The sequence below is a fragment of the Sander vitreus genome, chromosome 16 (assembly GCF_031162955.1).
Source record: "Sander vitreus isolate 19-12246 chromosome 16, sanVit1, whole genome shotgun sequence".
NCBI lineage: Eukaryota > Metazoa > Chordata > Actinopteri > Perciformes > Percidae > Sander > Sander vitreus.
In genome coordinates this window covers 5,637,677-5,651,461 of record NC_135870.1, presented here as the reverse complement: position 1 = coordinate 5,651,461, position 13,785 = coordinate 5,637,677, and the positions used below count along the sequence as shown (strand labels likewise).

Genomic DNA, 13,785 nt, shown 5'->3' with positions numbered 1-13,785 from the left:
GAGAATTAAAAACAAATATCAAAACCAGAGAAAAATAAGTGCTGGTGAAGTAAAGAAATCACGCTGGCTAAGTGGTTAGCTTTGTTGTCTCACAGCAAGACAGTCCTGGTTATGAATCATTGCCAACAAGTTTTGTTCTTGGAAACAATATCTATGGGACAAAAACATGCTCTACTTTACTTCCAATCCACTGACCCTCTCCTTCACCCTCTGGACATATGGTCGTATTAAACACTGCAACTAGGTGACAACAGACTACGTCATGTAAACATCATGTCTTCTCATCGTGAATTATTCCTTCAATATAAACTGAGCGGCACATAATCACAACTGAGAGCTGTGTTTTACACCAACAGACATGAAGCCTGCGGAGAGCGGACTCATGTTTTCGATCCCACACTGTGTTTTGACCACAAACACACCAGCCACCTTTGGTACAGTGGTGAGGAAACGAAAGGCAACACTGTAAGAGACAAATACTGTAACACACACACACACACACGGGCTGTAGCCAGAACCAACAGTACTCAGCTCTGCCTCGCAGCAGCATCACCTCCTGGCTCCCTCTAAGGACAACAAAGGATAGAGTGACAGAGGGAGTGTATGGAGGTGAGAGAGAGAGAGAGAGAGAGAGAGAGAGAGAGAGAGAGAGAGAGAGAGAGAGAGAGAGAGAGAGAAAAGAGAGTAAGTGAGCGGGTGAAAGAAGTAGACTCCCCACACTTCTTGTTTTCATTTGACTAAAATGGAATGAGTCTCAGTCTGTCTGTCCTTCAATTTTCACGACAACCGTTAATCCGATCGACTTCACACTTAGCGGCTGTATTGCTAATGACCCATTGAAATGCAGTGTCGATTGGGGGCTTGAGATCTATGGGACATATTTATTAGTAGTGTGTTTTGTGCACACTATGTAGTGTACTAAGAGGGGATTTTTTTTTATTAACCGTTGCACTGCCAAATGGCATGCTGGGTACAGCTCGCTCTCCGTCGCTCGCTACAGTAAATTCAGAGCAGATGATGAATGAGAGACCGGAGATGTCACATTGTAGCAAACTTAAAAATTTAAAGCGTCAGTGATGCATTGTTTTCAGAATTAACGCTTTTGTTCCCAGGAAAAAGGCTGGTCCCAAATAGCTAGCGGTTTGCAAATGATGCGTATACTGTAGCATTGCTAGGGGACGCAACTATGTCATTGCAGGTGTGTTGCTCAGGGCCCGAAGAAGCGCAGTGTCGAGTGGGAAGTTGTTTGGAAGAGCAGCTCTCGAGAAATGTGCAAGCAGCAATACCACAGGCCAAGCAATCGACCCCGTTCTAAACAGGCACAGGATAGTGTTTCTATCTATGAAGTCCTCCACACCTGGAGATAGCACAGACTGGAATATAGAAAAGAACAGGTGAGAACGGCAGAAGAAGAAGATGTAAAAGAAGAAGCGGACAGAGGGAGAAAATGAGCTATTATTGGTGAGTGCTTGTGAAAGTCCACAGTCTTTGATCCTGTGATGGCTTGTGTAACCATGGCACTGCTTTGTGTAACCATGGTGCTAACATGTGAAATTCCACACACACAGCACCCAGTCCACCCTGGGACGACGCCGGCTGCACAGTTCTCTGACCTGCCACCCAAATAAGTCACCAGCAACGAGCCTGGTAGGAGGCGCCGTAACGTCTTAACACCCCAACTGATGTGCACACAGTCAAACACATTTAAAAACATGGCTGCACTCCATCACGTCTGTCTTAGACACACACTTCCCTGGATGTAACTCACTGTTTATGATACACAAATGAATGTATGTTTACACAATTACCTGAAGCAAATACATAATTTTAACTTACACTACCGTTCAAAAGTTTGGAATCTTCTGCCAGGAACTCTTTATTGTGTCTGAAAGGAATACTCTATATTTCTGAATCTTTTTTGATGCTTTCAGGTTGTAGAAAGTCCTCTTTACAAATAGAAGTATTTTTGTTTCGTTCATGGAGAACAAAACGCTGTACAATGGTTCACCCAGACTGACAATTGAAAGGGCAGAACGAGACAAAGATCCCTCTGAGCAACAGCTGAATAAGAAGAGAAGAACTCACCAGTCATTGGTTAAAGAAACTGGAAGCTTAGCATCCAAATGTGTGCAGATTTAAATGGGAACCACTTCCTGTTTCAGTGTCAAGTGCACAATGATGCAGATGATAACAAGCTGGAATTAACAGGAAACGTGTTGCTTTAGCAAAGCTCCTCTTCAAAGTTCACAATAGAAATATTTGGGTAAAGGTATTTGGGGGAAGAAATAGTTCCAACAGTATTCTTCTGTCATGCAACACTGTGGGAACGAAATAGAAGTTTTAATCAAGTCTTCTCCTTTTGGGGCCAAAACTATTTCAAATGGAAATAATACACTTGATGTCTAAATAATAAAGTTTTTTTCTCTGTTAAAAGAGCCATTATTGAAGGAAAGATATCAATATAACAGGTGATTTTAAACTTTAGTGTACATGTATTTAGCTGCACAGACAACACAGTCACTTGTTGGCTTCAGGCTGTGTATGAAAACACATACAGTTAGTTGGCACAGAGACTTCTCCCTGAGTGCTGCTGCGAGCTCACTCACATTTTCATTTCAGTTCAGAGGTTAATCCGCCCTGTTTGTACACCCAGACCAGATGCCATCTGACGTCGGGAGATTCCCAAACACAGAGAGGCGTCATTCGGGCTAACTGGCTTTGAACACTTTATCTAAGGCAGCGTAACAGAGTCCGAGCGTGTCAGAGACTATATGACAGAGGAGATCCTGTGTCAGGATTTAGGTTTTCATGTTGTTGTGTAACACACTGTACCTTCAGGGCACGTTGTAGGAAAATATGAATAAAATGTGTGAAAAGTGTAAGCTTAATTTATATACAGTAATCCACCTGTCAATACGACGTTCTGTTGTGAAAGAACTTTGGAGTAATTTTCAAACATTAAGAAAACTTTGAACATGATTTGCTTTCTTTATTGTGTAATTTGTACATTTTGTTACATAACATAACATGTATGTTGCATAACATGTTAAAAAGAATTATATTTTAACTCAAGGTCCAAAAGGTGTTATCGAAAAAAATTTATCAGCAGCCACTTTGATAATTGATGAATCATTAGAGTAATTTTTTAAGCAAAAAAAAAAAAACAGTCATTGATTAAAACAAGCAGTCATGTTAACATGAGCTTTAGGAAACTGTAATTTTCACTATTTGTGGCATTTTATAGAGACAAATAATTAATCTAAAATAGGGGTCAGCAACTTTAACTATCAAAAGAGCCTATTTTGGCTAAAAAAACAACAACAAATCAAATCTGTCTGGAGCCGCTAAACTCATTTTGGGGGGATTTTATCCAGTTCAAAACTTCCTTTTAGGGAGAAACCTCAGACAGACCTTGGTGGGCAGTTGTCTGACGGTGCCGGTTGGGGGTAAGATGACTAGAAATAGTAGTTGTAGTAGTTCATGGTGTAGCAGGGCATTGCAGGGCATTACAGGGTGTAGCAGGGCATTACAGGGTGTAGCAGGACGTAGCAGGGTGTAGCGGGGCGTAGCAGGGCACTGCAGGGCGTAGCAGGGCATTGCCAGGCACTTCAGGGTATAGCAGGGCATAGCGGGGCACTGCAGGGCGTAGCAGGGCACTGCAGGGTGTAGCAGGGCACAATCCCTCCATTCATTAAATTCCCTTTTTCACTCCGATATTTTTCTTTTTTTTAATGTGGAATCCATTTCTAGCCTAGCTAGACTGGCCACCGAAGATTCGGTCCATTCGGCAAAAAAGAAAAGGCACCAAGCTGTTAGTGACTTGACGTCATGACATTTTAAAAATGTTTTTTTCTTTTTATTCAGTTAATATTTTCACAATTAGAGAATGTAAGAAAAACATACAACAATGATAGCTTAAAACTAAAATGTAAAAAGAAATAGACGTTTTTATTTCCACATAATCTTTTTGTCAAAGCCAGGGAGCCATTGGAGAGGGGCTAAAGAGCCACATGTGGCTCCGGCGCCGCAGGTTGCAGACCCCTGATCTACAAGATAATCTTAAAGTTGTTAATAAAAATAATCATTAGTTACAACGCTATTTGAAACCTCAGTGAAAGCTAGTGAGTGGACCTGGAGTTAAGATTATTTTGTTAAGTTCAAGAATGAACTTTAAAGCTAAAGTATTTTATAAAAGCCCAGATGAGTTTTGCTACACTCACACTACACTGTACAGGCTATAAATCAAGCTGTTTTCCCTTCAACACCCATTCCTCCTTTGGATGGTTAGACCATTGCAGGATTTTGGAAAAAAGGTTTTCAAGGATTTAGTACATTGTTGGACTGCCAGAATGCTTCGAAGTTGTTTACTCTGCCGTGCATTGTATCTGGATTACTTTTAAGACACATCGTTCTTTTAGAAAATGACCACAATAACACTAAAGATGAGACTTTAGGCTGCATCAATAGATTATTTTTTATTATCGATTAATCTTCTGATTATTTTCTCCAGAAAACCCGAAACTGGAACCATGTTCATATTTGTGTAACCTTTCTACATAGTGTTTGCATCCTGCAGGAAAAACAGTGGATACTAAAAAGGTTAAAGTCGCAAAAGAATGACAAAACTTTTTTCAAACAAGATACATGAACGCTTCAGCTACACGTACGTGAAATTTAATGACACACAACGTGAGTTACTTTACCTTCACTTATCCGTGCAATGAGCGAAACACATGAATCATCAGATAAGCTGAAGGAGGAGGTATCTGGAGAGCCTGAAACTCTCCAGGGCTGTGAGGCAGTAACAGTAAATGTCAAGGAAAACTCACTATATATATAACTCTCTCCTGCAGAGCATTTTATCTCTCTCTTTTCATCTCTCTTTTCCAGTGGAAGGAGTGAAGCAGGAGAGCGGGCGGGTTAGGTCATGGATCCGGCAGAAGGCTGGAGGTACAACTTTAGGAGAGCTGTTTAAGGGTATCATGGGGCATGAGACGAGGTCTTACAAGGCTTTTTTAATAAAGATCCCTCCAACTGCCGGCACGCTGCCACATATTCCTGGTGCGATGTTATTTGGCAAGGGTGGATAAGGAGGAGGAGAAGGGCGAAGGGAGAGAGCAGGATACTGAACATGAGTGGCATGCCAGGCCTCTCACATCAGCACAGCTCCAACCTAAATTAAATCAAAGTAGGGCTCATTGAAAAATATTTTAAAAAGAAAAAAGAAAAATGATTATAGTGTGATTTTTTGCGAAGATCTGTACAAAACAAAGGTAGGCTGGGACGTCTCTGCAGCCGCACTTCATTCAGAAGGGTTTGACAAATATTTTGTGGGACTCACGATATGATATCATCGCAATACTTATGTCACGATACGATATGATACATATTGCAATATTCTGCGATATATTGCAGTGTATCACCTTTTTTCCAATGATGTCCCCAAATGGAAACTTTGTCAACATCTGTTTTATCTAAAAAGATACATTTCTCTGTTTGATCATCTCACTTCAATTTTATTGCTGCAAAATGGGATTGTCAAGCAGACAAACTGACCAGGGTTGGGCGGTAATACGGTAATACGGTATACCGCTGGGTCTAAAAATAGCAACGGTATCTGTTTCAATACTGTCATAAAAAAAAATGCAATGCACTTATATAGGAGACAAGGATTAAATATTAAATTGTGGTGACCCACAAGTAAGACTGAAAGAGACATTCACCAAGGTACTGTACTTTTAAGGGAGAGGTGTTATGATATACGAGTTCCGGGTTAACGGCTGAATTATGTCAAACAACGACGGTGGTGAAAATGCTGTTGCTGCGGCGGCGCTGGCCGCTGTTAGCGGCACGGCTAATGTCGGTGCAATCTACGCGGCCACCATCAAGTTACCGGACTTTTGGCAGCACAACCCACGGCCGTGGTTTCAGCACATCGAGGCCCAGTTCCAGCTCAGAGGAATAACACAGGACGTTACAAAGTATTTCCACGTGGTATCAGCCTTAGATGTCTCAACAACAGCCAGGGCTATGGAGCTGTTGGAGGCTCCTCCGGCTAACAGCAAGTACGACGCACTCAAAACATTCCTGTTGGAACTCTTTGAACTGTCGGAGCTGGAGAAAGCAGACCGCCTGCTGTCCCTGAACGGCCTTGGCGACAGGCCGAGTTAACGGAGAGGATGCTGGCTGTGCTGGGTGCGGCGGATCCCTCATTCCTCTTCGCCCACATTTCCTGCGGCAGCTTCCAGCACCCGTGCGCACCGCACTGGCCTGCTCCCCCCTTTCTTCCTCCAGAGACTATCGGGCGCTGGCTGTGGAGGCAGACAGGATTTTCCTCGCCAACTGGCAGCAGTTTGTCCACGCACTGCTGCCCCCCCAGCACACGTCTGCCCCGCTTGCACTCCACAAAATATAATTTATGTAATTATGTGTGGTTGTCATCACGTGACAGTGTGGAGGAGAAAGTAGTTTTTTGTAAGTTGTTGTTATGTTATTATTGTGTCAGTATTAGTGTTTGGTATTCAGTTTCTGAACGGTGCACAAGCCAACAGTTTGGTTTAGTTTAATTAGTCATGGTAGTACCGTATACCGCGGTAAAATAAGGAGGAGGTTTGACGGTATCAAAATTTGGATACCGCCCAATCCTAAAACTGACAAACACATATATAATAAAAGATCGATACTTGGCGTTTGTGTATCGATGCAGTATTGCCACGGAAAATATCGCAATACTATGCTGTATCGACTATTTCCGCCACCACTAATATTTTGCCTTTAACAAATATTGTGCCCCCCTGCGATATTATATATATATATATATATATATATATATATATATATATATATATATATATATATATATATATATATATATATAACAGAGGAGTGCTTTGTGGTATCTGCATGTCAAGCAGCTGGTGACCTCCATGAACTTACATAAGGATAAATCTGACTAGCACATGGCCTAATCCTTAACCAGAGGATGAGCGCAGACAATCCCTGACTCAGCCCTACCTAACCTTGCAACATAGCCAAGAACCTGAGAGGCGAGATCCCAGCAGGACTGACACCAAAGAGTATAAACAAGGTGTCTGTAGGCAACAAATACAATATCCTCTCAAAGTTATGGATGTAAAGTTAATGAACGTATGCTCAGCTCAGCAAATAGGTCATACAGTGTAATATGGCATATACTGACTGATTTCCGTTTTGGGCCATTTTCCAATCTTCAGATTCAAATTGATTTTCAATTGAATGATCCAATATCGGTTCTTAAAATCCAGAATGGATCTCTGTCTTTATCATATGAAACTAGAAGACCTAAAGAATCAATTGGTACCGACTGTCATGCTAGCTTGTTGGGAAGAGGGGGGTTAAAAAATGCTCAAAAGATAGAAGGCTACATTTTGGCGAGAGAAAAACTGGCATGGTCATTTTAAGAGGGGTCCCTTGACATCTCAACTCAAGATATCTGAATGAAATGTTGCTCAGTACTCTGACTGTAGAGTCTGTACTGTAAAGCTGCACTTTATTGTGTTGACTGCTGTAGTGTGTTCATGTTAAATAAAAAGAGTATTAATGTAACTGCTTTGGGGTCAATTCTTAAAGTGCTGATATTATGCTCATTTTCAGGTTCATAATTGTACTTAGAGGTTGTACCAGAATAGGTTTACATGGTTTCATTTTCTAAAAACACCATATATTTGTTGTACTGCACATTGCTGTAGCTCCTCTTTTCACCCTGTGTGTTGAGCTCTCTGTTTTAGCTACAGAGTGAGACATCTCACTTCTGTTCCATCTTTGTTGGAAGTTGCACATGCGTAGTAGCTAGGTAAGGACTGCTAGCCAGTCATAAGCAGAGTATGAGGGCGTGCCCTGACAGTACCTAGGTAAGGACTACTAGCCAGTCAGAAGCAGAGTATGAGGGCATGCCCTGACAGTACCTAGGTAAGGCCTACTAGCCAGTCAGAAGCAGAGTATGAGGGCGTGCCACGCTAACAGCTAGGCGAGCATTATAACGTGTTACAAAGTGACCACGTTTGTCTCTGAAGTAAAGGCTGGACTACAATAGAGCTGTTTGGAGCAGTTTGTGAACAGTGTTTTCTGTTGGAGATGGTAAGTCCCTTTGGGGTGGACTTTGGGCTTTGTTAACCTATAACATGCAAAGAAAGATATATAACACAATAAAGGAAAGGGAAAAAGACAAAAAGCATAATATGAGCACTTACTTTTAATAATGCACCAGGTCAGAGGGAACCTTGTACAACTGTAGAATCTCTTTCATATTCAAGGAAAATTGGTTTTGCAACTGAAATATCCCAAAATCGACATTAAGTCAATCGTATCAGGAAATCAGTGGCGATACCCAGCCCTAGTATTTATAAATTTTAATTCACAAAACAAATTGGGGAGATATTTTTCAAAGCATAGGTTCACTGTTTTTCAAGAGGATATTTTGTTCTTAAAGACTAACTTTGGGAGATATCCTCTTGAAGCCTCGCTTAGCTTCACATAAACTTTTGAATACTTTTTTTTTGCACAGAACAAAGACTTGTTTTTGTACCGCATCACATATACTGGAATCACATTATGAAAGGATATGTTAATGTCCAGTATGAACAAGTAAAACCTGTTTCAGTTTTCATATGGGCACCTTTCCTTTAAGTTTGTATTATTATCTTATGTAAACATCATCCTGCAAAACAAGATAGGAGGTGAGTTACCACTAGAAAGTTAATGTTTCCCAGTAGAAAGCTCATATTTCCCAATGTGACCCGAACATAGCACAAGAGTACAAACAAACAGTCTTATTGGTCACTCCCTTGTTTAAATGGCAAAGTGTATCTAACTAAGTCCTGTATAAACAACTGGAGATTTGAAAGTAGGAGAGTGGGACTGATAACATTTTCAAATCCTATTTCCATTCAAAGGTTGGGGATTGTTTTATTCCTATAGCTGCGTATTGAGTGCTACATTTCTATTGAACTGAAGAAAACAAAGCATACAAAACTAGGGAAATAACTAAAATCATCATTATTATTCATGTAGAGCTGAAACAGTTAGTTGATTGACAGAGAAATATTCGGCAGCTCCTGTATGTTGTTAATCAATTAATTGTTCCGGTCATTTTTCAAACAAAAATAGTAGAAAATGCCAAATATTCTTTGATTCCAGCATCTCAAATGAGAGGGAGTACTGCTTTTCATTGTTACATATCAATGTAAAACTGATAGTAAGGGTTTTAGGTCATTTGGTCAAACAAAACAAGCCATTCGAAGACATTCACAGACATTTCGGCTCTGCAAAGTTGTAATGGGAATTTGACAATTTTTTTGGCGTTTCATATACAAATAGATTAATTGGTTAATCATTCAAATAATCTGCAGATTAATCGATATCGGTATAATGAAGGTTGCAGCATTATATACGTGAAAATATGTCAAGGAAAGTCAACCTGGTCAAATGCAGTGCATGCATCAAGCAATACCAAAACTAGCTTCTTGTGTTTGAACATCAGGTCTTCCAAAACATGACAAAAGTGACATGATCCCAGACGTCTGTTTCTTACCTGAATGGGCTCTTGAGTCAGTCTCATAGGTCCGACACATTCTTCTGTAGATGAAACCTGCAGGCAACAGATGAGACGGCGTGTGAATAGCTGTCACAAACCAAACACATAACACACACAAAGCAAAAGAAGCTGTGAACACTTCTTACCATTTTACCATTTTTTTTTCTTGCACGACCTGTCTGTCCCTGTTGCACTTCACCACCTTCAATCTTCTCTCTTACCTCCCTCTTTGTTTTAGGAGTCCATGCAGCAATAAAACAAGTAATTCCTTGTAAAACAGAAACAGCCTCCTAATACAACAACTATCTGGGTTCTTTAACACAGATTTTGTGATCGCCTTTTCTTACGCTTTAGACGTAGATATAAAACATGTAGTGGAGCGGTCCACTGCAAACCTCTTTTAGAAGGTATTAGCAGCCACCTGCCAATTGAACTCACAGGTTTACTTGCATAATCCCACCGCAGGAGCATCTGAGCTGTATGCATGTGAGCGTTTTACGCTCCCTGCCTGGGCAGCTTCAGCCGGCCTCTTAACCCCATGCTTTGAGCATACGTACGCAAACACATTCTTACAGCACACTTTAAAACACACAATGAATCAGCGTTGTACAGTCTCATAGTAGACACCACTTCATCTCTGTGTGTCATACCCAGGAATTAACCATATTTTAGAGTGAGTAAGTTTTTTTTTTTTTTTTTTTATTGAACAATCTTTGTTAGAACATGTGGTTTTGCCTTCGTAAACACACACTCATAACCCAATGGGGAATGTTCTAGATTAACTTCTCCTTCCAGCTGAAGACAAACATCCATGAGGCATCCACAAAAACAGAAAGAAAGGGTGGGGGAGGGGATTTCAGGTAATTCTACTAGAGGCACAAGCTTCATGATAACGCTTGCGACACACAAACTCTACTTAAGCCTCTGTATGACTAAAGCAGTGAGGTAAACACGGGATGGTGACTCAACCTAACGTCAGTATTATTTGTCAGTGGTAATTAGGCTGAAAGGTGGACAAACCTTAACCTGCCACTAACATGCATCTGGATAGCATGCATCTACGTTGCTTCAATAGAGCAATATAATACTAAGAAATTGCAGCATTTGTGAGCAATAGTATTGGAACACCAACTGCACTGCACTCACCATGACAGACAGTTCAGGGTATTTAAGGTTGACTAATACTGGTGATTGGCATGTGACTTAATATGACCCACATGTTTGGCAGTGATGCTGATTTAGTTCATTCACATTTAAGGTAATTTTTTGTGTAGTGTTCATGTTGTCTTTATATATATTATATAAAACATTAGGCCATTTTAAAAGATATAGAATAACTGTTGAAGCACACACACACACACACACACACACACACACACACACACACACACACACACACACACACACACTTTCAGATTGAATGAGCAGATGTAAAGTGAGCATTGTTGGATGTCAAAGTTAAGAGGAAAAAAAAGTAAAATAACAAAAACTAACCAAAAGTGTCTGTTCCTATAGAACCCATCACTCACGAAGCTGATTGAATGTGCCCAGTAATATGTCTCGACGTCTGTGTAGAAATCTTCTTTTTCCTTAAAATCCAAATCAAAGATAGGCCTGCCAGATTTTTTTGTTGCTACCATAAACAAAATGCATCATGGTTATCAGGAAGCAGGTGTGAAGGCTGTTTATGATGTCTGTATGCTGTTAATGCAAACGTATACAGGTTTGTATGTGTTGGAGGGTAATTGCTCTGCGTGCTCTACGTGCAATTTATTTTCATTAGTCTCACTTTGCCAGACCATCCGCCAAGGCGCTGCAGAGGAGAGTCTGGCTAGTCCCCACAGCATTCCGTGATGGGACAAAAACATGCTCTGGTTTATTGGCATTTCTTTAAACCAATCGTCATGGGCGGAGCTAAGCCGGAAGGAACTTGTTTTGGTGGAACGTGTACGTTCAAAAGTAGTTTTAGTCGTGCAACAGAAAAACTCAGATTGTACAGATAGTCTAGCTAGCTGTCTGGATTTACCCTGCAGAGATCTGAGGAGCAGCTAACCATAGTCCTCAGAAATCCACCAGAGTTCCAACACAAAGAAAGCGGAAGGAAACGAACATCGGCGAAAATACATGCATCCGGTGGAATTTCCACCGGAGGCAATCCCGGAAGTGGAACGTCGTGGATATAGACTATATTTTCATTAAATTGGAAGACTTGGTGTCCATTTAAACATTTTATTTTGCTCTGAGCAAAGAGCTACAGGAGCATATAACAGTTTGGGTGCCTCTATTAGGTTGCCCTGCAAAAACTGAGGTCTAACGGGGCGAAGTAATGATGTCAATTTAGTAAGAGATGACCCAAGGGTGTCGATCTAGTAAGAGATGACCCAAGGGAGCTGATCTAGTAAGAAATGACCCAAGGGAGTTGATCTAGTAAGAGATGACCCAAGGGAGTTGACCTAGTAAGAGATGACCCAAGGGAGTCGACCTAGTAAGAGATGACCCAAGGGTGTCGATCTAGTAAGATATGACCCAAGGGAGTTGATCTAGTAAGAAATGACCCAAGGGAGTCGACCTAGTAAGATATGACCCAAGGGAGTTGATCTAGTAAGAGATGACCCAAGGGAGTTGACCTAGTAAGAGATGACCCAAGGGAGTTGATCTAGTAAGAGATGACCCAAGGGAGTTGATCTGGTAAGAGATGACCCAAGGGAGATGATCTGGTAAGAGATGATGAAGGGAGTGCTGAACCAGAGAGCCACCAAGCCAGTAAGAGAGGCAAGCAGCATCTAGATGCTCAGTGTTTAAGGCAAAAGACTTGTGAGATAAAAAGACAAAAGGGGACTGAATCGTTGTTGAGTGCTTCAGTAACAACAAGAAGCACAGATTTCAAAGATGTCAAAGCGGGGTTGAGGGTTGAGCTTCATGAGAAAATGAGTAACTGTGTTTAATTTGAGGACGACACAGCCAGATGTGAAACAGAACAGGAAGAAAGCAGTGGAAATGGGGCCAATACAGTAATTACTGCTAAAGGAACAATTTGGAGAGACATCAGTCAGTGGAGTTAAGACTATGATGGAGGAAGTGTTGGGTGAAGCTGTCATACTGTAGGAAACCATCTCTTCTTAGAGTAGACAAAATCCTGAAGGAAAGACAGGAAGGGGAAATATATGAAGGGAGATTTAGGAGTTCACAGACAAAGGGACTCACAGTTAAGATGAATGGTAGAAGCAAGATGGATGGAGGTGGAAAAGAATGAGTTTGAAGTTTGCTTGTACGCTTCATTCATAAGGATTCAGACAACCCAGGGACAGGCGGGGAAAGACAGCAAAGAGGACAAAAAGTGTATAGAAAGTTGGAGGAGAGAGAAAAAGAAAGACTGCAAAGACAGTTTACAGATTAGTTGGTATTTTTGTTTTCAGTAATTCTGAATATGTATATTAACATAAAAAAAAATACAGAAGATGGAGTAGTTTATGAATCTCAATGGTAATTCGCACTGTTACAGTAAACTAGTTTGCTTCCCGAGGCTATTTTGCAGCAGCTCCACGCGGAGCTTAACGCCGCCCATGACAATTGTGATTGGTTTAAAGAAATGCCAATAAACCAGAGCACATTTTTCTCCCATCCCAGAATGCTGTGTGGACTAGCCAGACCCTCCAACGCAGCGCTGTGGAGGAAGATCTGGCAAAGCGAGACTACAGCAAGATAAATAAATAGGTTATAAAACCTAATAAAAAATAATAAAAAAAGCTAATAAAAAGCTAAATCGTCATCAGACAATAGCCGATAGGTTCCAAGAATGCATTTCGGTCAATTCGTTTCGCCTCTTTTGTTCTATAAATGGACTGTTTACCTGCCTGCAACCAAAGCACACTCAAACGTGAGATACCAAAATCTTGTCCCGTTGCATTCATATGCAGATATCTGTTATCTGATATAGAGATTGCACAACATACTGCAAAAACATTCAAAAAGGTAGATAAGCAATACAATGAACATAAATGATAAAAACAAGTTCAACTATCAATGTAACTAATCTGAAACTAGAACTGTAGTATCTAAACATTTACAATAATAAATCCTGGTAAGATGCTATACATCGGAAGTGCAAGTCTGATGCATTAATAATGTTGACCCTGGACACCATCTGTTTGACCTGCTGCTGCCCTATGGTAGACGCTTCAGGTCCTTTAAATCACAGACAAGCTTCCATCGCA

General features: G+C 40.9%; 1 protein-coding gene across 1 annotated transcript in view; it reads right to left on the bottom strand.

Moving 5' to 3' along the window:
• pde8b (phosphodiesterase 8B) overlaps positions 1 to 13,785 on the bottom strand; it is a 56,620-nt gene that overhangs the window by 33,967 nt on the left and 8,868 nt on the right. The window contains exon 2 of the mRNA XM_078271131.1: positions 9,569 to 9,625. Coding sequence (XP_078127257.1) covers positions 9,569 to 9,625 — 57 coding nt within the window. The remainder of the gene's footprint in view (positions 1 to 9,568; positions 9,626 to 13,785) is intronic.